General features: G+C 56.6%; 1 protein-coding gene across 1 annotated transcript in view; it reads left to right on the plus strand.

The window, feature by feature from the left end:
• CELF4 (CUGBP Elav-like family member 4) overlaps positions 1 to 24,740 on the plus strand; it is a 271,691-nt gene that overhangs the window by 222,316 nt on the left and 24,635 nt on the right. The window contains exons 5-7 of the mRNA XM_023750872.1: positions 23,667 to 23,795; positions 24,067 to 24,146; positions 24,535 to 24,678. Coding sequence (XP_023606640.1) covers positions 23,667 to 23,795; positions 24,067 to 24,146; positions 24,535 to 24,678 — 353 coding nt within the window. The remainder of the gene's footprint in view (positions 1 to 23,666; positions 23,796 to 24,066; positions 24,147 to 24,534; positions 24,679 to 24,740) is intronic.

Consider the following 24,740-nt stretch of genomic DNA (forward strand, 5'->3'; position numbering starts at 1 on the left):
GCACTAAGTTAACCACAACTGAGGGCCATAGGTGTAGGACAGGAAACCAACTGACCTTAAAGGCCCCCTGCCCAGGCCAGGTCCTCCCCTGGGCTACTGTATCTCTTCACCCCACTCCTGACTTGGGCATCCTTGCTGGGGTCACCAGCTGGTGGCGGTGGGTGCATCTGAGAAGGAACCCAGGCCCCTCTGATTCCCAGCACCAGGCTGTGGGTCTGGAGAAACCACGGAGGACTTTGAGTAAGAGGTGGCATTTCAACTGGTAAGACAGGAGCAGCGACATCCTAGGCAGTGGGCCCTGTCCTCACGCTGGTTTCCCATCTGGCACTTGCTGAACTAAATCAGCCATCCTCCGCCCGACCCCTCTGACCCCTGGGCAACCGGCAATGAGAGACGAGGTCCCCACCTCCCTGGAATGCAAGACCGGGAAGGGCCCCACCCTGCCTGCCAGGCACACGCGGGCCACCCCCTCCTCCTCGCTAAGTGACACCAGCAGCTCTGAAACATCTGCTCCTCCATCCCGGACCCGCAATTTGAATAAATTACCCGACGTGGCGGCAGCTTGTTATTAATGGCTAAGTTTTAGATTAGAAGATGCTTTAGTTAATAACATCGTAGCCTGGCGCTGCGCTTCTCACAGATACTTTTCTATTTCGCCCCTTCCCCTCCTCCTGCCTCCCTCCATCCTATGGCTGCCTCCAGGGGTCCCGGGCTACAAGCGCCCCCTCTCCAACCCCCTCACCGCGTCCCTCTGACTCCTGCTTCCCAGCAGAGACTACTTACCCCGTGTGGGTCCCGTGGCTCCGCGGGACTGTGCCAGCCCCTCTAGGTGATTCACACACGCCCTCCCCCAGGCCCTCCTTCTGCACCCCTCATCCGATGGCGGGGACTCTGCTGGCATCCAGGACCTACAGAAGCTGGGAAGCTGAACCCACCTCTCCCCAGGTGGGCTGGCAGTGCCCTCCACTTGGGAGAGGCCGATGCCCAGCTTGTTTCTTTATTCGCAGCTCCTGGGTGTTCATTCTTTTGTTGATTTGCGCTCAGGCACCACACACTTCCTGCATGAAGCCCTCCCAGGTTCCTTTAGCGCCCTCCTCCGGCTCTTTCTACTCCTTCCTCCACTGCCCCCTGCCCTCTGCCATTTCTCCCCGCAGCCTGACCTCTCCTGGGACCCCTGGGGCCTGGCCAGCCCTCTAGAACATCCCGGGTTTGAGTAACAGTAGGTGCTCACACAGTGGGTGGCTTCCAACAAGCTTGTGCAAGTATGTGAGTGAGGCTTCCTGCGAAGAAGGGGTGCACTTCCTGCGAGGGAGAAAAGAGGGCGAGCCTGCCAGGGTGGGTGGGTTTGTTCGATGAGATATCACGTAGAAAACACTGAGGTGTAAATAGGTAGCCAGTGTGGTCCTGTCCTCAGTCTGCTCCCCCAAATGTAGCCCACAGTCATGCAAGTGCAGAGAGGCAGGCTCCTGGCAGGTTCAGCCCCAGCTCAGGAAGCGGTGGGTCCAGGCCCGGCAGGAGGGGCTGTGGGCAGGGAGCTGGCTCTCCAGGGCGGTCTGCGGGCCTGCCACCAGGAGGGCCCCAGAGTGGGTGTCCGGAAGCAGAAGAAAGGGTGCGCCTGTGTGTGGGTGGGAGGGGGAGGAAGGAAGGTAGGATGTCCCAGAGGCAGGAGGCCAGACCTGCCCATCTCTGCCCCATGGGAGGGTTCTGTGAGGCCCCAAAGCCCAGGGTGGGGCTCCAGGAGAGGTCTTGAGGGCTCTCTGTGCCAGAGCTAAGTGTACTGTGGGGTGCCCTGTTCCTGGGGACCCAGGGGGGACCCTGACACTGGCTCTAACGGGAGAATGTGCTGCTCCCCTTCTACTCGCCCCTCGCCCCCTCCCCAGTTCTGAGGCTCCAGGAGACCGAGGCCTGCACCGCCTCCCATTTGGTCTAACATTACTGTGGGACTCTGCCTTCGCTAAGAGTCCCGCCATTATAACATAATTACTGCTGAAAATGACCTTTAAAATATATTTTAAATTCAAAATGTCTTTAAACCCTTCACTGAGCACCATTTTTCAATTTCAACGACTGTTTTCCTTTTTTGGGGGGAGCGAGGGGTGGGGAGGGAGGAAGAGCCCTCGGAATGGATTTCAAATGTTAATCTCTCCCCGTGACAAGGGGGCTGAGCCGCCCAGGTGGTGCCTTGCAGGGGACCCAGGTGCGTGGGGCAGAGGTCACCCAGGACCAGAGCAGGGTCCGCCCTTCCTCATAGCCTCTATGTCTGGGGGCCTCGGGCTCCCCACACCTGCCCAAGCCTCTGTCCCCAGCCCCAGCCTTCACTGCTCTGACCGCACGTGACCAGCAGGAGCCAGAGGAAGTGCTGTGGACACGGGCAGTTTGGGCCAGTTCCTCACAGCCTCCTCCCCCTGCTTTGCTTCCCTGGCTGCCTCTTCCCAGACCTCCGTTGTCACACAGTGTTCAGTTTCTGGCCTTCTCAGCAGCCTCTGGGGGCCCCAAACCCTACAGGGTGGAGCCCCACACCCACTCTGCTCTGCCACTCCTCCACTTCAGGGCCCCTTTGCCCTGACCTGGCTGGTGCGCCTGTCCCTCAGACAGTCTGCGCCCCTGGCTGCCTCTGACCACTCGGTGACAGTGAAGGAAGGAGAATGACGAGGGAGAAGAGGCAGTTGCACCTGCCCACAGCTGTCCCCCTCCTACCGCCCCCCCTGCCCCGGTTTTCCCGAAGGATCTAGCCTGCTGCCACACTGCACTCCCCAGATATTGCTGCAGCCATGCCCCCCTCCCTTTAACCTCTAGGAAACCCTGCTGTGCTTCCCACCTGTCATGTCCCTCTCTCCCCTCACCACCTCTGGGGACCTGGGCTGGGGAGTCCTGTGCTACCCAGTGTCACCTCAGCCCTTTCCCATGTGGCTACTGACTGTGTCCTCCCCTAGAGATGACCTCAGGGAGCCTGCCTTTTGTTCAGCTTGTCTCCCTTTGGAAGGTGACTCCCAGAGGCTTGGCTTGTCCCTGGCTGCTGACCTGAGTGACCATGAAGTGGCTGCTTGCCTCAAGGACAAGACGATAGAGGCAGTGCGAGGCCTTCTGGCCCCTTCCACAAGGGGTACTTTGGGGGACTCAAGACCTGTGGCTACTGATAGGAACTGCACCCTCACCATGCACTGGGGACTTAGCCACCTCCAGCAGCAGGAGGGGTAGACGCAGGCTTGGGGGAGGGTACTGATGGGGTAAGGGCATTAGGTGGGTAACTCCATCCAGGAAGGAGTGCGAGTGGGCATCAGACAGTTCTTCCAGTGTATTCTTGGGACTTTCCCTAAAATGGCCAAATTCTCATAGCATCTGATTTGTTCTCTATGAAAGTCAACATACATCCCAAAGCCAAACTGATGTGGGTACTGTCCAGCTCTTTGGATCACCTGAGTTTTTAGATTATCCTTAGTTTTGAATGATCCCTATCCTCAGCCATAGAAACCAGGATCCCTTGCTGCCCTGCCTTGATTGAGGTTTGGGTGTGGCAGCTCCTTGGCCTCCCACAAAGGAGCTCATAGTGTGAGGGGGCGAGGGTAGCGGTGATAAGGGCTTCCAGAGATCAGCTGAGGGGGCTGCGGGGATGGTGCAATAGGGTGGCATCCATAGGAAGATAGATGGCGGCAGGTGGGTGAGACCAGACTGAAGTGATGAGGCTTCTGCAGGGAATGTGGTGCTGGAGGGACAGAGCAAAGAGCAGCATGGGGTAGGACACCAGCCATCATCCTGGCCACCCTCTCCACTTCCAACGCTTTCCACAATAATACCCTATCCACCTCCACTAGATTGGCATTCCTGAAACCATCTTGATACTCTGCTCTCAAGCTCAGAAATCTAGACCGTTTCTCTGTTTCCTATTCCCTTTGATTGCCTTTCAAGAGTCCCCTCAGTCTGGCCCCAGCTGTCCACCTCCTCCATCATGAGTAGAGGGCAGGCATGGAGTCACTTGGGAATAGCCAGTATGAAGAGTCCTAATGCAATTCCCTTGTGCTATGGCCGTCTTAAGGGAAGTATGGTGTCCAGAATAGAGGAGGTGATGGTACTACTTGTACTGGTAAGATCACATGCCCATTTTACAAATGAGGGACTTGAGGTTCAAAAAGGACTCAATTACTTGCCCACAGTCACACAAAAATTAAACGGTAATGCCTGGACTGGAACCCAGATGTGACTCTGAGATCTTGAGTCTCAGTCCCTTCTTTCTTCATTCCTTCTCTAACTCCTGCCTAGCCTTCAAGCCCAGCTCAAAGCCTCCCTCCTCCAGAAAGTCTCCCCAGACTGCATCAGCCATCCCTGCCCTCTCCCAGCTTCCACACAATCTTTGTGTGTGTTGTGTTGTGTGTGTGCGTGCGCTCCTCAATAAGGTCATAAGTTCCCTGAGGGTCAGAGAGTAGACATAGCCCGCACGCCTTCCCTCAGGTCCTCTCCAGAAACAGGCCCATTTATCCCCGCTTATTCTCTTCTACTTCCCCGGACCCTGGGAGAACTGGGTGGAAGAACCGGGCAGGTCCATCTTCTTACACCAACCTCCTCCTTTGCTTGCCAAGGCCCGGAGCAGGCAGGGGGTCTGGACAGTGGTGTAAGGCCAGCAAAGCAGGGAGAAGGTGGAAGGTGGAGGACATGCCACTCCAGAAATATACATGCTCCACAATGTATAGTAACAGCGTATGCATCATTTCCCATGCTGTCATAAATATCATATTTATAATATCAATTAAATGCCAGCGACTTAAATCATTTATAATAGAGATACAGCCACTCAATGAACCATTAGCAGAGTCAGCGACTTCTCGCTCCTAGCAGGGTCTGACAGAGAGTGATGGCTGGGAGGAGGGGTGGCCCAGAGCAGGAGCATGTCGTTCCCGCAACACACTTCCCACCCGGGAGGGAGACTCCGGCAAGGCTGAGCTGGGAGAAACCATCTGGTCATTTGGTCCAACCGCCTGCCTTGCATGCGGAAGCCCCCAGTGCAAGGGATGCAGGGAGAGTGCCTGTCCTGGGGCTCTTCTGGGAGGCACCTCCAGTTACGCCTCACTGCTGGGACCAATGCTAGCCCTGGGGGAGGGGCTTTGGGGGGTGGGGACAAAGGTGAAGGGATTCAGCAGAGAAAAAACCCCTCATAGACATAGACAAGGGCTATGAGGGTGATTACTAAGGGGAAGGGGTGGGGGGAAGTAGAAGAGGGTAAAGGGGGGATAAATGGCAATGGAAGGAGGCTTGAGTTCAGGTGGTGAACACACATTACAATATACAGACGACTATTAAAAAAGCAATTGTCTCAAAATATATATACATTGGATATTTTAGAAAAAGAATCAGGCAGACAAGAGTCTGCGGCACGGGGGCCTATGGGAGCCCCTGCAGTGGCCCCTTGCTCTAGCCAGGGCAATTTTCCTCCACCCCCCGCCCACTCTGAGTCTCCTCCCTCTCCATGTCCCCTCCTTTCCATGTCTCTACCGCCTCCTGTCCCCCACAGTCCATTCTCCACACAGTGGCAGCATCAGAGCCTGTCTCTCTATGTAGAGCTCTCTGGTCCTCTCACTCCAAGGTCCTCACCACTCTGTCCTGCTGCATCCAACTCCACCTCCAGCTGCCCTATCTCTCCATCTCTTGCTGTAGCCCCCTTGCTCATGGCTATTGTTCAAACCTCCCTGCTTTGGCCTTTGCACAAGCACCTTCCCCCATGTGCCACGTCTCAGCTTAGGCGTCCCTCTCACACAGGCCTATCCTGACTTGCCCACTAAGGCAGCCCAGCTCCACCATTGACCACCTTGTTTTACATTTTCATGACACAGACCACTACCTGATTGTTTCTGACCTGCCATCCTCTTCTCCCCACTTCAAGGGGAGCTCCGTGCAGGCAGGGACTCTGTATCTGTCCCTCTCTGTGTCTTGGTACCTTGCACAGTGCCTAGCCCAGAGCAGAGGCTCGGGAACTGAATGGTTGAACAGAACAGGGACCCCCATGGGTGGTGCTATGAAGGAGCTGGGGTGCAATCAGTGAATGTCTACCACTCCAGGGTTACAGATCCCAAGCCCTGGGCCAGGTGCCAGGGGTCAGAGGTGAAGGGGGAGGCCCCAGCTGAGGAGCCTCCAGAAGCACAGAGGGGCCCTGTGCGCAGGTCTTTCTTGTGGAGAGGGCTGGGAAGCTGGGAGCGGTTTCCTGGTGGACAGGGAGCTGGCAATGGACCCATTACACTGGGAGCTCCGGGTGGTGGAGGGGCGGGCTCCCAGCTCTGAGCCCTGGGACGCCTGACCATGCATCCAGGTTGGATGGGCTCCTGGAGGGGGTGTTTAGAAGGAGATGGGGTGGGAAGGGGTGAGGGACTGCACAGGGCTGGAAATGCGACTCACTCTGCCTGGCCAGCTTCCAGAAAACTCTGTGCAATCAACCAGAGAAACACATTTGAGAAAACAGAATTGTGAGAGTAACTTTGAAGCCTTAGTTGCCATGGGAACATGTCTGTAAATACTTAACTGCAAACATTAAGTGGCACACGGGATGGAGGGAGGGAGCGGGAGGCAGCCGTCTCCCTGCGGGAGCTGGCCACATCCGCTGGCACCTTTCATCCTCAGCCGAGCCCCCTTCCTCACCCTCCCTCCCAGCGTGTCTGACCAGGGTCCTCTTCCTTTCCCCTCTCCCTCGCTCCTCCTTGCCCCCATGAGCGGGGAGTAGGAGGGTTCCAACCGTCCCCCAGACCCCCTTTCTGTCCCAATTCCGCCTCATCCAACTCCACCTCCAGCCGCCCTATCTCTCCATCTCTTGCTGTAGCCCCCTTGCTCATGGCTATTGTTCAAACCTCCCTGCTTTGGCCTTTGCACATGGGCTGACACCTGCTCCCCACACTAGGAGCTTCCTAGCCCAGAGGTGACCCAGCCCTGGCCACCCACCTCTGCCCCCATCCACCTCGCTGTTAAGGGTGGGTGCAGTAAAGCAACATGTGAATCAAGGAAGTCTTTGCAACAAGCATGATTCAGACCCAGATATTTTGCCTTAAGGAACTCTTGGCCTAGATTACCAATTACAGACCTGCCCCCCTCCCTCCCTCTCCACTGTGCCTGCTCTGACCTGCCCTTGGCCAGGGACACCCCCCTCCAGTTGGTCTCTTTCCCCGGGGCTCTCCTATAGCTCCGTGACTGCGTCTGAGTAGGGGCCTGGGGGGAGCTCAACCGTGTCCACTCTGCCCGGCCTGCACTGACCTGTCTGCTCTGGTTCTGCCTAGAGGAGTTTAGCCTTTCTGGGTCACAGACCCCATTGGGAAACTGAGGGAAGCTTTTCATTCACCCATTCAATTGCGCCCCAGAAGGTTAATGAACACAATCAGGCCAAGTGCTGAGGGCTGGGCCATCCCACCCTCCCAGGGCTTACAACTTAGGGGAGGAGCAGACTGGAAGCAAGAACCACAATCAAAGCTCCAGCATGTCAGCCCCTGTCAAGGTCAGGACAGAGCCGGGGTGGCTGGCGTTGGGCGAGTGAAGGGATAGAGGGATGGGTGGTGGGGAAGGGGACAGATCCCGTGTAAGATCTTGTAGAGAAGGGTCAGGCTTTGCTTGCCCTGGCTGTGTGTGCAGACAGACTGCAGAGGATGAGATGGAAGCAAGGGACAGACAGTTACTAGTAGGAGGTCATTGCAGTAACAAAGAAGAGGAGGACATGGCTCAAACCATGGTGGTGGGTTGCATGGTGAGAAAAATTATGGCCCTTGGAAAAGACAGCATTCGCTCATGCTCGGGGCATTTTATGAACTCTCTCAAGATGCCCCTGGACCCCACAGTCAGCCATAGCCCTCCTGGGCCTCTCACCCTAACTCCAGGGGACACCTCTACTCCTTAGCCCGTCGGTGGGGCTGAGGCGAGCAGGTCCCCTGGTCCCAGTACAGGCCACACACCCTGCCCAGATCCTTCAGGAGGAGGGCCGGTAGCATTAGAGCCATGGATGTGGGTGGCAGTGCCTCTGCCTACACCCAGCAGCCCCGCTGAGCACCTGGAGCAGGCAGAAGATGCATCGATGGGCCAGAGGGCCCTTGGGTGGCCCAGGCAAAGTGGATGAGTCTTCCAGACATGATGCCGAAGGAAGGAAGCCAAACGGAAATGAAGACATTCTGTTTGACATTCTAGGACAGGCAAAAACAAACTGTGTGAACAAAGTCAGAGCACTGGGCGCCTTTGAGGAGGTTGGAATGCTGCCAGGGAAGGGTCATGAGGGACCTTCTGGGAAGGTGGCAATGCTTGATACCTTGATAGGAGCCTGAGGTACATGGGTGTTTGCACTGAATTATACACTTAAGATGTTTACATTCACTGTTGGTAAATATTACCTTTTTAGAAAATAGGCCTAAGAAGGATGGTGTGTCTTGGACAGAACGAGGAGGGGACAGCTCATGTCCGTTGAGAGAAATAGTCCCCCACCCTTGTCACATGCTCTGAGGCCCCTGCATGCAGGAGGAACTCGATCTGATAAAGGCGGCTGTGCTGAAGTGTTAGAGGCCCACCAAGGGGATGGAGGGACTTTGCAAAGAGGATTCTGAAGACAGCAATGCTTACCCCAAAGAGATGAAGCTGTGAGGGCGGGATGCAAGACCCTTGGCAGGCAGTGGGGGGCTGGGGAGCTCCCGGTGCCCTCACCCACACATCACACCTCACAGGTGACCTGCTCTGTGAGCATGATGAGCAGAAAGACTGGGAGAGAGTGAAAGAAAGAAAGGTTCATAACTATCCCTCCCTTCCAGTTGCTTCTCCATTGTCCCGCCCTCTGCTCCCCCAACCACTCCACCCCCTCTCTGGTCTTTGATTTCCCTGCTCCCCTCTTCTCTCCCCCTGGCTTTTGATATCACCTAATTGATTTCTGGTCCCAGGCAGAGCTCTGGCAGAGTCTGTTTTCAGTTGGGTGTGTTTCCTACCCTGCTCAGAAGAGGCCCGGCGGGTCCACGGGCAAAGGCTGGAGGGCGATCCTGATTCAGCCCGTGGTGGGGGGAGGGGTTCTTCCATTCACCATTGGACTTCCCAGCCCCAGAAGCCTGACCCTGCTCAGTCTGACTGGAGAAAGACTCTCTCAGGAAAATAATGCTGGACCGAAGGTGGGACCAGAGTCAGGGGCTGTCCCTTGGGTGGGGCATTGGTTCAGGCTGGAGCAGTCAGAGAGGGCTTCCAGGGAGGGGTGTGGCTGGGCCCACCATTCTGCATGGGTTACCGCTGGCCCTGACTGTGCACCTGAGCCACGGCCACCAGGCAGCCCCTGGGTTTCGCCAATGAGAGGATTCCAGGCCACTTGAAGAGAAGTTAGAAATCCCAGCACATCCATCTTAAGAAGTTTTATTACAGCCTGCCAGTTTAGACTAATGACTAATTTATTGTATCAAACAACAACAGTATATTTTTTTATTTTGTTAATTAATTTTCTCAAGCAAAGTGAAATTTATAGAAGTGCCTGGAAATGGTGCACACTGTAAAATCTCCTTGCAGCAGGAGATGAAATTATTACTAATACAGGATCAGATTGTGAGTGCATTGACTTAGTTACTTTATGACTTGGTAATGGATTTCTTCATTATTTTCTCGGGATTGTGGCATTCATGATTGCATTAAACTCAGTTAATCTATGCAAATATCATTAGGCACCACTAATAACCAGGCACCTTTCCTTCATTTCAGGGAATGTGCTAAGTAGGTGGTCTGCATGGGTCACTTCTGCCCAGCTGGCACAGAACTGACTGTCAGGACATCCAAAAGGGCAGCCAGCACTATCCCCTGTGGAAGAGTCTGGCTGCCCAGAGCAAGGAGGCTTGGTGGGCATGCAACAGCCAGCCACTGGGGCCTCCGTGCCCACCCCTGTGCTCCCAGACAAGCCTGCTCAGGCAGAATGGGCCCTGTGCTTGTCACCGCCATCCGCCCTCTCCAGGGCCTACTGGTGGGAGGGTGTGTCTTGCTTTTCAAACAGAGATTCTGTAACTTCTTGTGAACAGGCACAATTGTACTGAGTAAAATTCTTTGCATTTTCTCCTCTGCCTCCCACCCCACATTTCCTTCCTTATCCCCACTCTTCTCTGCCCAACTCTTCCCAGAAAAGGAGGCAGGGCAGCCGGACCTCAGTGCCCGTGGCCTCCACTGTCGTGAGGCCCCAGCCTGGGCACACTCGTCACACTCCACACTGCTCCCTGCTGGCGGCCCCCAGCCCGCTCTGCCCTCCACAGCTGGGCCTCGAAGCCGCAGTCCGGAAGCACTTTTGCTCAGGGACCAGGTCTATTCTTTTATCTTTCAATCCTGTACCTTGCACATAGTTTGTTGACCAACTGCATGACTGACGGAAGAACGATGGAAGGGGTCCAGAGCTGGCAGGAAAGTTCTGGAATCATAGAATTTCCCCCTTTCTGCCACTCTGCTAACTAAACCTCATGGTAAGCAAACGTGGCCAACCTGAAGGTCTCGGGGCCCTTGGAATGACAAGAGCAGGCTCTCTGGTCGTTAGCGATGCCAGCCACACACTAAAGTTAATATGCTGCCACCCTGCGAAACAGTTTGTTCTCTCGGGGAAACTGACACTCCCCTCACCATCTCATTCGTCATCAGAAATAATAGCCTCTTGCAGACCGTGCAGCCCTCTCAGCTCCCAGAGCCGTGTGCTCTCTTGAGCTCACAAGAGCCTTGCGACCATCTGGTCTGAGCAGCAGCGCAGGGGGTACCTTCTACCTGGTGATGAGAACTCAGAAACCAGGCCACCTGGGTTCAAGTCCCGGCCCTGCAGTTGATGAGCTCTGGGACCCCCAGCAAGTTGCCAAACCTCTCTGTGCCTCAGTTTCTTCATCTGTAAAATGGGAGTGAGAGTGGTACCCACCTCATTAAAGTCTGCCGAGCAGCGCTTGGCCTGTGGCGAGTGCTCAGGATGAGTCAGCTGGCACTGTCTTCTCTGAGGGCATGGACCCCAACAGAGGGAGTGAGTGCATGAATCTGTGTGTCCCAGTCTAGACTGTCCCACTCCCAGAACCAGCCTGCTCTGTGGGGTTGGAGGGCATGGCCCTGGCCATTGAAGAGTATGGACCTGTGGGGGAGACAGGCAGGCCTTCCCCCAGGTCCTCATAGGTATAGTGGGAGCTAAGAAGGCGTTCCTGACCTGCCTCCAGGCTCAGGGAAACATCAAAGAAAAGCTTCATGTCTACACAAACCAGCCCCACTCTCACCTTCATCAACCACAAACCCATCAGCCATGCGGAGGTTCAGGGACCTGAGTTAAAAGAGAAGTTGGTGTAAGATAGGTATTGAGCAGGGCCAATACCTCAACAGGTGTGGGAGGCCATGGCTAGTTTCCTGACTTTTTGCGTTTAGACTTCAGGTATCTGAAGTCCTCAGAAACATCTTGGCCATCCATTCATCCATCCACACTCACCTATTGCTATTTATGTGCCATTGATCATAAATCTATCTGCTTTCTGCAATCATTTTTCTCTCATCTGTGTATCTATCTATCATCCAACTTTTAATCTGGATATCTGCCATCTATTAATCATGTCTGCCATCCATCTATCTCTGTGTCTATCTGTAGTCCCTATCAGTCATGAGTTAACACAGTGTGTACTTAAGCATGGGCCATTTGCGTTCCATGGGGACAGGTGGGGCACCAGTGACTCTAGAAGGACTGGGGTGGCTGCAACAAGGATGGATAGGAAGGAAACTGCAGGGCTAATCAAAGAGGAGCTTGGGGCCGTCCTCTCCGAGCAGGGCTGGCTGATGGATGGAGGGGAGGGGGGCCCGGGAGAGAGAAGGGAGACGAGGAGGCCTGCAGTGCCATTACAGCGGCGAGCCTTATGCTGACCTAGTGGTTCCTTCCATGTTCCTCTCCAAGTAGGACGATGTCTGTCTAGAGTGAGCCTGTGGTGGGTAGATGGCTGTCCAGGCTCAGGTATCAGGACAGAGAAGGTGGGTGAGAATCCTGCAGTCCAGAGGGCTGAGCTTCTGTGGGCAGGCTGAAGGCCAGGGAGCTGGTGTCTACGGAGAGATGGCAGGGCAGCCTGCAAAGACCCATCCCGGCTGTTCCAGCCCTGGCTGTGTGTTGGTATCACCTGAATAGCTTTCAAAATAATCAAAAATCAAAACACTGATGCCTGGGCTCTAGACCAGTCGGAATGTCAGGGGTCGGCCCAAGCATCTGTATTTTTGGAAGCCCTTGGGTGATTTTCATAGCGGCCAGGACCGAGAACCGCCCTCGTACAAGCTCCAAGACCTCTGGAGTCCCCAAAAAGGAGCGACCTGTTGTCTTCCAGGGCAGGACTTGGCCGCTGGGCAGGGTTGGGCTCTCCAGGGGGAACAGGAGGCCTCTTCCTTCTGGGCTGCCTCCTGGCCTGGCATGGAGGCTGGTGAGCCTTCAGCCAGGGTGTCAGAAAGTGTCATCCCCGCCTTGGGTCATACTGTAAGAGGCTGGGCCAGGTGACCTCTGAAGACACACACCCCCCTCCCCCCTGGAGTCCCCAGAAGTCCTCATCATGGTGTCCAGGGTGGAGGATGGCTTGGTAGCTGCAGCCTCTGGGTCCAGGGTGACTCCTGCTGACCCGAGAGCAGTGCTGCCCCGGGAGCTTGCACTTCCAGGGAAGATGGGCTCAGGCTGTTAGAAGCTGGTGTGCCCGTCCCCACTGGTCTCAATGCTAAATATGGGCCATAGGTCAGAGGGGCGGGAGGTCTGCCTGACTCTCTGGCACTGTGTTCTGATTCTGACCCATGACCACCTCTCTCCCCATGAGGCCATGGGAAGTTGGGCCATAGCTGGGAGGGTCTCCAGCCAAGATGAGGGTCAGCCTGTGACTAGGGTTAGAGGTTGGTCTGTGGCTGGGTCGCCTGCAGGTAGCGTATCCTTCCAGCCACAACTCTGCAGCTCTGCCGCTCAGCCACCAAGTCCCCATCCGCGGTTAATAGAGACCAGCTGCGCTACGTGCTTGAGCTGAGCCCTGAAGAATTAAGGGCCGGGCTTGCCAGGTGGAAAGGCAGGGGGCAGGCATCCCTGTACCTGTGGCCTTGACTAGATTGTCTGCACTGTCGACAAGATGTGCTGACGGCATTCCGTGGTCTGTCCTCCTCTTGCTGCCTCCACCCCCGTGGACCACCCTGCAGAAACCTCCTCCCGTTGCTGGAATAAAGAAAGCCCTACTTTGTCTCCTTGAGAGCCGAGGACAAACTGGCCATAATTTATGCTCACACATAATATAAAGGAGAAAAGGCTCCATTATGCTATAAATTATCCTGTGATGGGCGAAATGCTGGAGTGTGCGCCAGAAGCCAGCGGAAGCCCCATTAGACAACAGCGTTTGGCTGCTGAGAAGTCCCCGAGAACTCCGGGCCAGCTGCCGTGTGCCCTGCGCCCTGCAAGGATAATGTAGCAGATCACACATATAATCAGTTACCTGGAGAGTCGGCTGAGCACCGCTGCCCAGCAAAGGTGACTTCTACTAGAGCCACAGCCGTGTCCCCTGCTCCGGCTGGGAGCCCTGGTGCAGACTCACCAGCGTGAGGGTCAAGGGTCAGAAGGTCAGAGGGCCAGAGAGGGAGGCAGCAAGGGGTGTGGCTGTGGCCTCCAGACCCCTCACTGTATTGAGCATCCAGGGTTCAGTTCTTGCCCAGCTCAGGGCCCCCAAGCCTGCAGAGTGCAAAAGATGAGGATACAGGGGCCATTCATGGCCCCCAAGGTGGTGACAGTTCCAGTCCTGTCTCCCCGAACATGCTGCAGGCCCCCAAGGGCTCAGAGCCACCCCCATGCCCTGGGCAGCTAGAGGGGGCTGCAGAGGCCTGGACAGCGCTTAGAGTGGATTCTACCAGCATATCTGACTTCCTGAGTAGTGAGGAGAGAGGGTCTTGCAGCCTAGACCCTGGGGAGGGAAGGCCTGGGGACTCAACAAGAAAAGAGTATGACTTAATTGGTCACTCAGGGGACCTCAAAACAGCCAGGCTCTGGGCAGAGGGGTGAGTGAAACTGGAGAAGGTCTGTGAGGTACATCGGGGCTCCCTGGGCAATCAGGGGTCCACAAGGATCCTGGGTGCCCCAGCCATTCCCCCTTCTGAGCTCTGAACCCAAACCTTGCCCTTGCAGAACAGTGGGGGACCAAGCCTTTGCCAGTAGTCCATGCTGAGCTGGAGAGGTGGAGGGAGAAGAGAGAGGCCTCCAGGTAGCTCCACCTTCCACCAGGAAGGAGGGTAACCTGAGAGCTCAGCTCTGTGCAGACCACCTGATCTAGACTACCTGGGTGCAGACTCCTGAGTCCAGACCACCTGGGTCCAGACCACCTGGTGCAGACCACCTGGGTGTGAATCCTGGCTTCGCCAATGGCCAGGTGTGCATTCTTGGGAAAGGTATTTAACTTCCCTGTGCCTGGGTTTCTTCATCTATACAGTGAAAACAATAAAATAACCGCTATGTCTGTGAAGTGCTTACCTCAGTGTCTGGGTCCTAGTAAGTTTCATAAATGAGAGCCGTGGTGACTTTTATTATTGCTGCTATGATTTTTATTATTGCTCCTGGAGCAAGCCACTTAGAGCTGCGGCCAAGGGCAGCAGCATCACCCGGCCCCAGGGAGGGAGGCGGTCTGTCCAGGGCTGTCTGGGGCAGCAGAGGTTTTGTGATGTGGGAGTCGAGTCCTACCAGCTGTTGTTATGAAGGGACTGGGGTGACACTGAGGCAGGGTGGGCTGGTCTGTGAATTAAGGAGCCAGGATGAACCAAGGGAAGAATGGTGGGCAGTGAGAGTGGGCCAGGTGAGAAGCCTGGACCAGGTCTGAGTCCCAGGCCAGGCTTCCATGGTCAGAGGGGAGGGTCCAGGCTTGGGCCTTGGGCCTCGGGGGAAGAGTTTAGAATATGGTGGGTAGGAGAACAGGAAAGAGGAAAGGTGTGTGTGTGTGTGTGTGTGTGTGTGTGTGTGTCCCTCACACCACATGCCCTGCCACACTCCTGCTTTTGCACATGCTGCTCCCTAACCTGGGATTCCTGTTCCTGCCTTTTCCACTTGGCAAGCCCTGCCCTTAATTCTTCAGGGCCCAGCCCAAGCCTTTAGGCCCCTCTCACCCCACCCCCACCCCCACAGAGCTCATCACTCCAGGCTCTCTGCCCACACTGGGGCTGATGGCCACTCATCTCCAGTGGACACTCACTCCCTACTTTCTGAGGATTCCTGCAGATGTCTAAGACATGATCTCTGAGACAAGAGGAGGAACGGCAAGTGCAAATGTCCTGGGGCAGGGATGTGCATCGAGTATTCCTGAGATAGCAGAGAGACCTATATGTCTGGAGTGGAGGGAGGGAGGGACCAGGGGAGAAAAAAAATGTGTGGGGTTCCTGTGTAGCCCCTTACCAGTCATTAGAAGACTTGGGCTCATTCTCAATGAGATGGGAGCCACTGTGGGGTTGAGCAGGAAGTAGACAAGATCTGCCTTGGATTTAACTGACCCTCCTGGCTGCTGGGTGGGGAGCAGAGAGCAGGGGCCTGGGTGGGTGTCAGGAGACAGCGAGGAGGTGACTCTCATGGCCTGGGTCCAGCCTGAAGCATTGGAAGGCAGAGTTGGCTGAAAGAATTCGAGTGGGGGAAGCGCATCTAGTTTTACCAGGGACTAGATGTGTTCTCCAGTCTCCTGCCTCCTCCCACGCCCAACTTCAAACAGAGACTGTCTGGAGGGAGCCCCACAGATCAAGGCCTGGCACTGCCTCCCCTGGGGGCGAAAGCAGCAGAGGGTCCTCATTTGCATCCCTGTGGAGGGGGAGCCCCATCTCAGCTGCACATGCCTCCCCATCCCCAGCAGCCTTTGATCTGGTTTGATGTCTCCTTCAGCCTTCTTCCCGGGCAGGAAGGCTTTCATCCTCCCTCCGGAGGCTGCTCCCGCCCAGCTGCGCCCTTGCTGCCTCTGAGACAGTGTGCGTTGTGGGGACAAAGTGGGGGAATCACTCCTCTACTTTACTGGTTTGCTTCACGCTGAGAACCCTCCGAGGTCCCATGCTCTCCGGAGGGGAGCTGACCTGGTCCCAGGGCTGCAGAGGGATCTGAATCCAGGCCCCTCACCCTGGTGTGGATGGCATGGCTGGAAAGTGCTCACTCCAACCGGAGGATGAGCCGTTTTCAGGTTCCCAGGCACAAAAGGAACCAGGACCTGTCCACTGCGCCCCGGCTCCAGAGGCGGGTCTGAGACTGTGTGCCCACCTGGGGAGTGAGGCAGGGCTCGGAGGAGGCAGAGGAGGCCTCCGGACTATGGGGGAGGGCGGGAGCATGGAAAATGCACGGATTCAGATGATCAGTGTGGTCCCCACTGGTCCCTCAGGTGCCATGGGTGTTTGATGAGGCTGGGTCAGGAGAATTCGTGGAAATGGCCCTCAGTGGGGCTCAGCATCTTCAGGGGAAATGACTCCTGTTCTAGATGAATCCAGGTACACCTCCTGGAGGAGACTGGGAGCTTCTCAGTGGTCCCCCATTTGGTCAAGGAGTGCAAAGGGAAGCCTGGTTTCTTAGGCTGGCCTGGGAAAGGCATTCTTTTATTCCCTGGGTGTCCCCTCCATACCCTGGGGGGTAGGTGTGGGCAGGCCTCCCCATCTACCAGCTGGCACCCCAGGGTGACAGTAGGGATATCTGTAACCAGCACAGTAAGGGCAGAAACCTCACACATCTCCACTCACTGAATCCCCCAGCAGCCCTGAGAGGGGTGTGCGATTATCTCCCCTTTTACAGACAAAGAAACGGAGGTCCAGAGAGGAGGCCCATGACTCCCTAAGGTGGCACAGCCAACCCCTGCCCCGCCAGCCCTCCTGAGGAGCCAGTTTCCTCTCATCCCCTTCGATGGAAGGTTGTCTCTGATCCGCCGAGAAGTCAGAGAGAAGGAACAGGCGCCCCCCTGGTCTGACCCACTGCCTCTGGGCCCTGGGACACCGAGGTCATCTCCAGGGAGAGCACGTGGCCTCTGGATCCAGGAGGTGCCCTGGGAAGTCCCCAAAGGGATGCCCGAGGGTCCTGCCAGGGACAGTGCTCAGGGCTCCAGACTCTGCCCACAGCTGGGGAGCAGAGGTGCAGGGGGCTCTGGGCTCTGCCTTTGGCTTTGTCTGCCCACCCCAGGGGCCAATAGCTCATGAGCAGGAGAGAAGCCACAGCCCTCAAAGCCATTCATTCCCCATCCTGGTCCCCAGCCTCCGGTTCTCCCTTGCTCAGGTCCCCCGCAAACCCTCCCCGGCAGCTGGAGGGGAGAGAACAGTAAAAGTCTATTGCGGCAATAAAAGGCATTAACCATCTGAGCTCGTCCAGTGCCCCAGCAGCCGGCTGTCCTTAAGCAGGAAATATTGTTTAATGCCGATGGTAATGAGCGAATCAAATTTTGGAAATTAAACTGGAATTTGAGCATTAGTGCCAGGGCGCTGGCATTTGGCAAGTCAAGTGGTACTGCTGCGACCCGCCCCATCCTCCTCCCTCAGGGCACCCCCCCCCCTCCGTGCAGCCAGCGAGATGCCACCGGCAATGGGTGGAGGCGGGGCACCACCCTGAAACTTCCCTCCTAGGGCCTGTCCTAAACCTGCCCTGGGTGCCTGCTTCTCTGTTTCCTGGGCTCTGTTTCCTTTTAAAATGCAAACCGCTCCAGCGAGCCCTGTTCCTCCCTGACTGCCTGCCTGAGTGAGGAGCAGGACTGGCTCCTCAGAGGGAGAAATCCCATCTTGTCAGAGTGCCCATGGCTTCCTGGAGGCGGAGGTGGAGGTGGCACCTACTGCTCTCGCTATAGGCTAGGAAACAAGCTCAGAGTTCAGTTGAGGTTCTGAGAAAATACAGGAGCCTGGAGGCCAGAGGATGGGGATAGGGGTGTGTTGGTGGGAGAGGGAGCAGGCATGGAAAAGCAAAGGCGGCCTTCTGCAGGACCCCCTCTGGAGAGCTCGGCCACAGGCAGTGGCCACTGGGGAGCAGGTGGAAAGAGCCGCCAAAGAGGGTGTTCCACCTTTCAAACTGTTCTAATTCTGCTGTGGCCTGGAGCCCCCGCACCTGCCCCTGGGCAGCATGACTCCAGCCCACCTCCTCTTGGAAGCCTTCCGGGTGTTCCCATTCCCCTCCCCACAGGCCCCTTCTGCCTATGGTCCAGAGCTATTGCATGTGACAGCCAGGCCTGCTGTTCCCACTCATAGGAAGGGAGTGGGGGGCTGCATGGCAGAGCCTGAGCCAGAGACTGGATTCTCCAGGGATCTGAGAACCATGCACCCCCACCTCATACACACCCATTGAAAGAGTAACCACCGCCCCCCATGCCCTGGCTGGTTTGGCTCAGTGGATAGAACGTTGGCCTGAGAACTGAAGGGGTCCCAGGTTCAATTCTGGTCAAGGGCACATTCCCGGGTGGCAGGCTCAATCCCCAGTAGGGGGGTGCAGGAGGCAGCCGATCAGTGATTCTCTTGATGTTTCTAACTCTCTCTCCCTCTCCCTTCCTCTCTGAAATCAATAAAAATATATATATATATTTTAAAAGAAAGAGTCCCCACCACCACCACCAAAAAAAAATTGGAAATCCAGAAGGGCTCCTAAGAAGCATCTCAGACTCTGTTCAGCCAAGTCCCAGGCACGCAGCAAGCACCCAATAACTGCTGAAAGTGTGACCAGAGGGTAGACCCAGGAGGGGTGGCAGGTGCTCTGGTCTAGTCCCTCCTGAGGTGGCCACAAACACCTTCACCTGCAGAGCTGGGTAGTTTTCTCATCTGTTATTTGATTGGTTTCCCCCATCCATAGCTCTTTAGTGTGTGGGGGGGTGGGGGGCTGGAGGGGGTGTATAGACTATGCACACTCCCAGCAGTGGCGGCAGGACATCTGGGCACAGGGAGCTGAGTTGCCCTCTGCTGGTTCAGGCAGAGCTGTTGCCCAGTCCTTCTGGGGCATCACACACCTGCTCCCCAGAACCCCAGGTGTTCCTTTAGCCACGCAGACACCGGCACTCACATTTTCAAGGAGCAGGAAGGCAGCAGCAAGGGGTTATAGGATCAGGAAGTCAAGAGACCCTAAGAGACTGGGTTTAGTCTGAATCCCTGATTTCTACCCTGGAGCTTCCTTTTTGCCCCAACTTCCTCATTTTAAAAGGTGGGGTCCTTGGTGTTTCCTGGGTTCCTGCCCATCTCTGCCATTCTGTGCCTTGCTCCCCCTGGGGAGGGCACCAGTTCCGGGAGCCACTGTGTGCAGCCCTGCTGGCCTCTGTCTTGTTTGGGAACCTGTTTCTGATGGATGGTCTGTCTCCCTGTCTGGATGTCAGCTCCGGTGAGCAGACTCACCTCCCTTGTTCGCTGTCCTAGAAGCAATGCTCGGAACAGTGTCTGGCACAGAGAAGGTGCTCAGCAAATAGTTGTTGAATGACTCCAAAAGGCTTTGTTGAATGACAGCCAGTACTTTGCTGTGCCAGCCACTGGGCTCTGCCCAAAGGGTCAGCAAGTGAGCATAACGCAGCCCCCTGCCCTCAGCTGGCCTCTGCTGAGAGGACGATGCAGAGCTGTAACCCCGCCTCCACTTGCTCACCATGTGTCTGAGTCCCACGCAGTCTCAGCGATCTCCCACCCAGGGGCATCTTCAACCCACTTCCAGCCTGGCTCTGAGATCTCTCCTGGCCTCACCTCCCTTCGAGGTGGCCTGCATGGCTTGGTTCCAGCGGCACCTACCTGGACAGCTCAGAGGAGCAGTGACACTCCTCATACCCAGCAACAGGCTCAGGCTGAGGGCTCACAGAGGAGAGTGAGAACCCCACAGCCTCACCATGACCCCGGGACCCTGATCTCTCAGGCAGGTGGGCTGCGGTCAGAGACTACTCAGCCTGTCCCAGAAGGAGGGGGTCTGTGTCCTGTGGGAGGAGGTAGGAACTGGCTGAGGAAACTGAGCCATTCTCTGAGGTTCTCACTAGTTTGGTATCAGATCCGAGACACCAGCCAAATGGTGCCATTGGTCATCTGAAGGCACAGCTTGGGGACAGCCCCTTGGGAACGTGCCCAAAGGGAGAGGAGGGCACAGCGGGTGGGAGGATTTGGAGAAGTTGTCCATCTCAGCTGGTCAGCCACAGCCGGAGTCTGGTCCGACCTGTTACTTCAAGTGCTAGCCCCAATGTGGAGCCTCTGACCTCTCCCCTCTATGACCTCTGTCTCCTCAAGGCAGGGCAGGGCAAAAAAGGGGCCTCCATTTCCTCCTCCTCCTAGATAGAGAGCCCCAAGTGATGATTGTCACCACAGTCATTGCTGCTGGCCAGGCTCTCCTGCAGCACCTCCTGGTGCATTCACCCATGAGGAGGCCTCGTTATTCCAGCTTTATTGACCTAAAGGGAGCAGCTGACAGCTGGGATGAGGGGTTGCTGGGGTCCAAGCCAGGGCCTGGGCCAGAAGGAGGAGATCTGCCCTTGGACTCAGAATCCTTCCAGCCCCTGGTCTGAAAGACAAGGCTTGGATTCACTCACCCAGTGACAGAAGCCAATTGGAAATTGCAGAGGGCACAACATGACCTCGTTCTCAGGTCCTAGAAACAAACAGCGTTTGCACTGGGTGGGGTCACTTAAGCACCCCTGGAGGAAGGGAGTCTGCAGCCAGGGTCCTTTGGTTTCCACAGCCTTCCGGAAGGTCAGGAGGTTGCAGCTTCCCTGGGGAAACCCAGCCAGCCAGGAAGAGGACAGCCTGGCCCCCTTCATGTTGGAAAGATTTCAAGAAGGAAGGACCCAGGCCTAGAACTGCTAACTGCGCAGTGAAGGGAGATTTCACAGGAGGGGAGAAGGAAATAGCAAAAAAACAAACAAACAAAAAATCAAACCCTGGGAAAAGGGAAGTGGCTGATAGAAAGGCACGTGTGGATGAATTTTAATGCAATCAGAAAGCTGTCATAATGATAATAAAGGAATATATTCAGACACCAGGAGAGAAGGCAGGGAGGTGTGGTCCCACATTTAAATCAGGCACAGGCTAGGAGGGCCTTCTCTTCACTCCCTTTTTCCTTCCCAGGGAATTTCTAAGCAGAATGGCCTGGTATTAGCAGCGGGTGGTTTTCACTTCTTTGTCTTTCTGAAAATCCTGTTAATGGGGAACCTTTAGAAGGCTTTGGCAGTGGGATGGGGTGCACTGCCTGGGTCTGGAAAGGAGTTTCAGTTACTCCAAGAGAGGCTTTAAAAGCTCCCAGCTCACCTCAGGTCAAGTGCTGCTCTTCTGGGAGTTAGACATGAGCCTCCCACCTCCTCTCCTCTGCCCCACCCTCTCCTCCTGCAGGTCTCTCCTCCCTGCTCTCTGTCTATTTCTGATTCCTTTCACTCTGTCTATCTTCACCATCTTCCCTCCCTCTCTGCTCCTAACCCCATCTCCTGCCATCCCTCCTCAGCCTCACCCCTTTTTTACTGTCTCTTTCCCTTTCTCTTGGTTTCCCAGTCTTTGCCCCCCAGCCCAGAGCTGGAGTTGGTGAGCCCTGGAGATAAGACAGGGGCATGCCCAGCCCTGCCAAGGCCCATAAGCCTGGTTAAGTCGGCAGGCTGGGACAGTGGGCAGGGTGGGGCCTCCAGGCCCCCAGCTTTGGCTAAAGCCCACCCGTGGTGGAGGTCCAGGCTAGTGCGCCCTAACCCAGAACTAGTAAAGGAACTGATGCCTGCAGGGTGTGGAAGGAGTTGGAACCCAGGGCCACCTCATCATGATGACATGCCCAGTGCTGGGTGCTCTGGGTGAGGCGGACCAGCAGGGCAGCAGTTAGGGCTTCCTGAAGAGGAGGAGTCTGGGGTGGCTTGTGAAGGAGAGCTGGGGCCCGGAGGTTTCTTGCTTCGCTCCAGTCACCAGGACAGCCCTCAGCTCTATGTGAACTCTCCTGGCTGTGGGTGAGGGGGCTCTCTCGGGCAGGAGGTACCCACTGCCCTGGATACAGAGGGACATGGTCCCAGAGTGCCCCCGCCTTCCAAGAAAACCATCAACACATGACCCATTGCAGCTTTGGGGGTGAGGGATGCATTTCTGTAGCCTTAGCTGCCTGTGCCCTTGTGTGCCAGTCACTCAACCGTCTGCAGACATCTAGTGAGTGCCTGCTGAGTGCTGCCGCCACAGGGCCCCTGTTCCAGCTACTGAGGCTGCATAACAATGTAGCCCAGAGTGAGGGGTATGATACAACCGTTTATTATGCTCTCGGATTCGGTGGGTCAGGAACTCAGACGGGGCACAGCATGGAAGGCCTGTCTCTGCTCTAGGATGTCTGGGCCTCTGCTGGAAAACTCAAAGGCTGGGCCAGGAGTCATCCGGGGACTCACTCACTTCAAAGTCTGGTGGTTGGTGTTGGCTGTCAGCTGGGGCCTCGGTTCCTTTCTGTGTGCACCCACCGTGTGGGCCCCTGGGGTGTTTGTCACAGCGTGGTGTCTGGCTGCTACAGGGCAAGCGTCCCCCAAAGAGAGATCTGAGTGGAAACTGATCCCTTTTATGACGTAGCCTTGGAAGTCAGCGGGCATCACTTCTGCTGTTCATGGTGGGTGAGAGCAGTCACAAGCCCCACCCAGATTCAAGGGAAGGGGACATGGACCCCAGCCTCTCAGTGGGAGGTGTGACGTCATGTTGAAATAAGAACGTGCAGGGTGGGAAATCTTTTTGAAGTCGTGGCGATCTGTCAGCCTAAACACAGAGCTGAATTGTGTCAACAAACCACTTGGTACTCAACACAAGTGTGGGGAAGCTGCTGGGGGAACCCAGTCTTCAGGCTCTCCAAAAGTGCCCAGGGCTGAATTTTGCAGCAAGAACAAATAGGAAGGCCTGAACCAAGGAGGTGAAAACATGTGAGATAGAAAGGAGACATGTCCCATGGAATGGCATAGAGCATTCACTCATTCCAGGACTCTATCCCCAGGGCCTACTATGTGCCAGGTGCTGATGCTCCAGGAGAGGCCCAGTCTCTTCCCCAGGGAACATAGGGGGGGTGAGGGGGCGGGGGGGCACTGGCAGGGAGCTAGACAGAAACCAACTACACAGGCAAAGCATGAAATAATTATCTTTCAAAAATCAGGCCATGAGAGTTGAGGGGCTGAGACAGAGAATAAAGGAGAGGTGGAAGGAGGGGCCTTGATGAGGAAACAATAGGTGGAAGGAGGGGCCTTGATGAGGAAACAATAGTTAAACTGAGACCTAGAAGAAGAGAAGGAATCAGCCTTGTGATACGGAGGGCACCCCAGGCAGAGGGACCAGCATATGCAAAGGCCCTGTGGCAGACTTGCTTGTTGTGAGTTAATTTTGGCAGCTGTGAGTGAAGGTAGATGAGGAAGAGAGTGTGTCTGGGACGAGGGAAGAAGGGACCTCAGGACTGCATGAATGACCCCTGTGCCTAGGTGAGTGGCCAGGCCCATGGCCTTGCTCCCTCGTTGTGCGACAGGAGTGGGCAGAGTCGCTGCAATCCAGCTCCCCCTTCACCCAACCTTTTCCGCTGGCTTGGCCCTCCCTCTACCTCTAGCCCCTACCCGCGTCGTCCCTGCCCCACTAGCTAAGCCCCACCCCCAACCACGCCCTCTCCCTGCTACCCTCCTGCCCCTGGGGTCTGAGCCCCGCCTCGCTTTGCCCAGCTTCTCCCTCCCCGGAAACCCTTCTCCTCCCGCCGTGCCGGGTTCCCCCACCCCCACCCCTACCCCCGGCTCTCCCCCGCGTCGCCCGGCCCCCCGGGCCCCGGTAAGCATCTCCTAATTTTGTTCCAGAAGATAGAAAACTCTTTGTGGGCATGCTCAACAAGCAGCAGTCTGAGGACGACGTGCGCCGCCTCTTCGAGGCCTTCGGCAACATCGAAGAGTGCACCATCCTGCGCGGGCCCGACGGCAACAGCAAGGGTGAGCCGGGCGGGCGGGCTGGGGCATGGGCGGGGCGGGTCGCCGCGGGACCCGCCCTGACGGCTGCATTCAGAGCCGGAGCTGGCCAGGGTCGGCTGGCCAGCGAGGGCTGCTTGGAAGGGACGGGGCGGTGGAACGAGGTCTTTCTCTGTCTCTGCTTCTCGGTGGCTCCCCTTTCCTCTCGGTCTTTCTCTCTCCTACTGCCCCTCCGCCCTCGCCCTGGCCTCCCTCTGGGCCCTGGGCCCTGGCTCAGCCCCGCCTGTCCCCCCAGGGTGCGCCTTTGTGAAGTACTCTTCCCACGCCGAGGCGCAAGCCGCCATCAACGCGCTGCATGGCAGCCAGACCATGCCGGTGAGTTCGGCCACCCCTGGGTGGGGCTGGAACGCGGGCAGCGGCCAGGTGACACCCCTGCCCATCCCAGAGCGCCCGCAGGGCCCTACCCACCCTTACACGGTCCCTACCATGCAAAACCCTGGCCGCGCTGCTCACTGCCTCCGCATGAGACTGGAAGGCATTACCACTATCCCATATCTCAGACAGGGACACTGAGGCCAGACACCTAAGGAACTGGCCGACAGTCCAATTAAGACCCCAGACCCCTGGGCGAGCGCCGTCCCGCAGCCCCCAGAAGCGCCTCCCCAGCGGAGAGGGAGGGCCTAGGTCAGGGGCACGGACAGCTGGACAGCTGGGAGCGGAGGCAGCTAGGGCAGGTGGGCCTCACGCGCAGTCCCGGCTACAGGGAGCCTCGTCCAGTCTGGTGGTCAAGTTCGCCGACACTGACAAGGAGCGCACGATGCGGCGAATGCAGCAGATGGCTGGCCAGATGGGCATGTTCAACCCCATGGCCATCCCGTTCGGGGCCTACGGCGCCTACGCACAGGCAGTAAGTGGGGGCGCAGACGGGGGTGGGGGTGTATGGGCAGGGGTTCTCGGCTAACTCTGCTC

Source organism: Myotis lucifugus, unplaced genomic scaffold (assembly GCF_000147115.1).
Source record: "Myotis lucifugus unplaced genomic scaffold, Myoluc2.0 scaffold_16, whole genome shotgun sequence".
NCBI lineage: Eukaryota > Metazoa > Chordata > Mammalia > Chiroptera > Vespertilionidae > Myotis > Myotis lucifugus.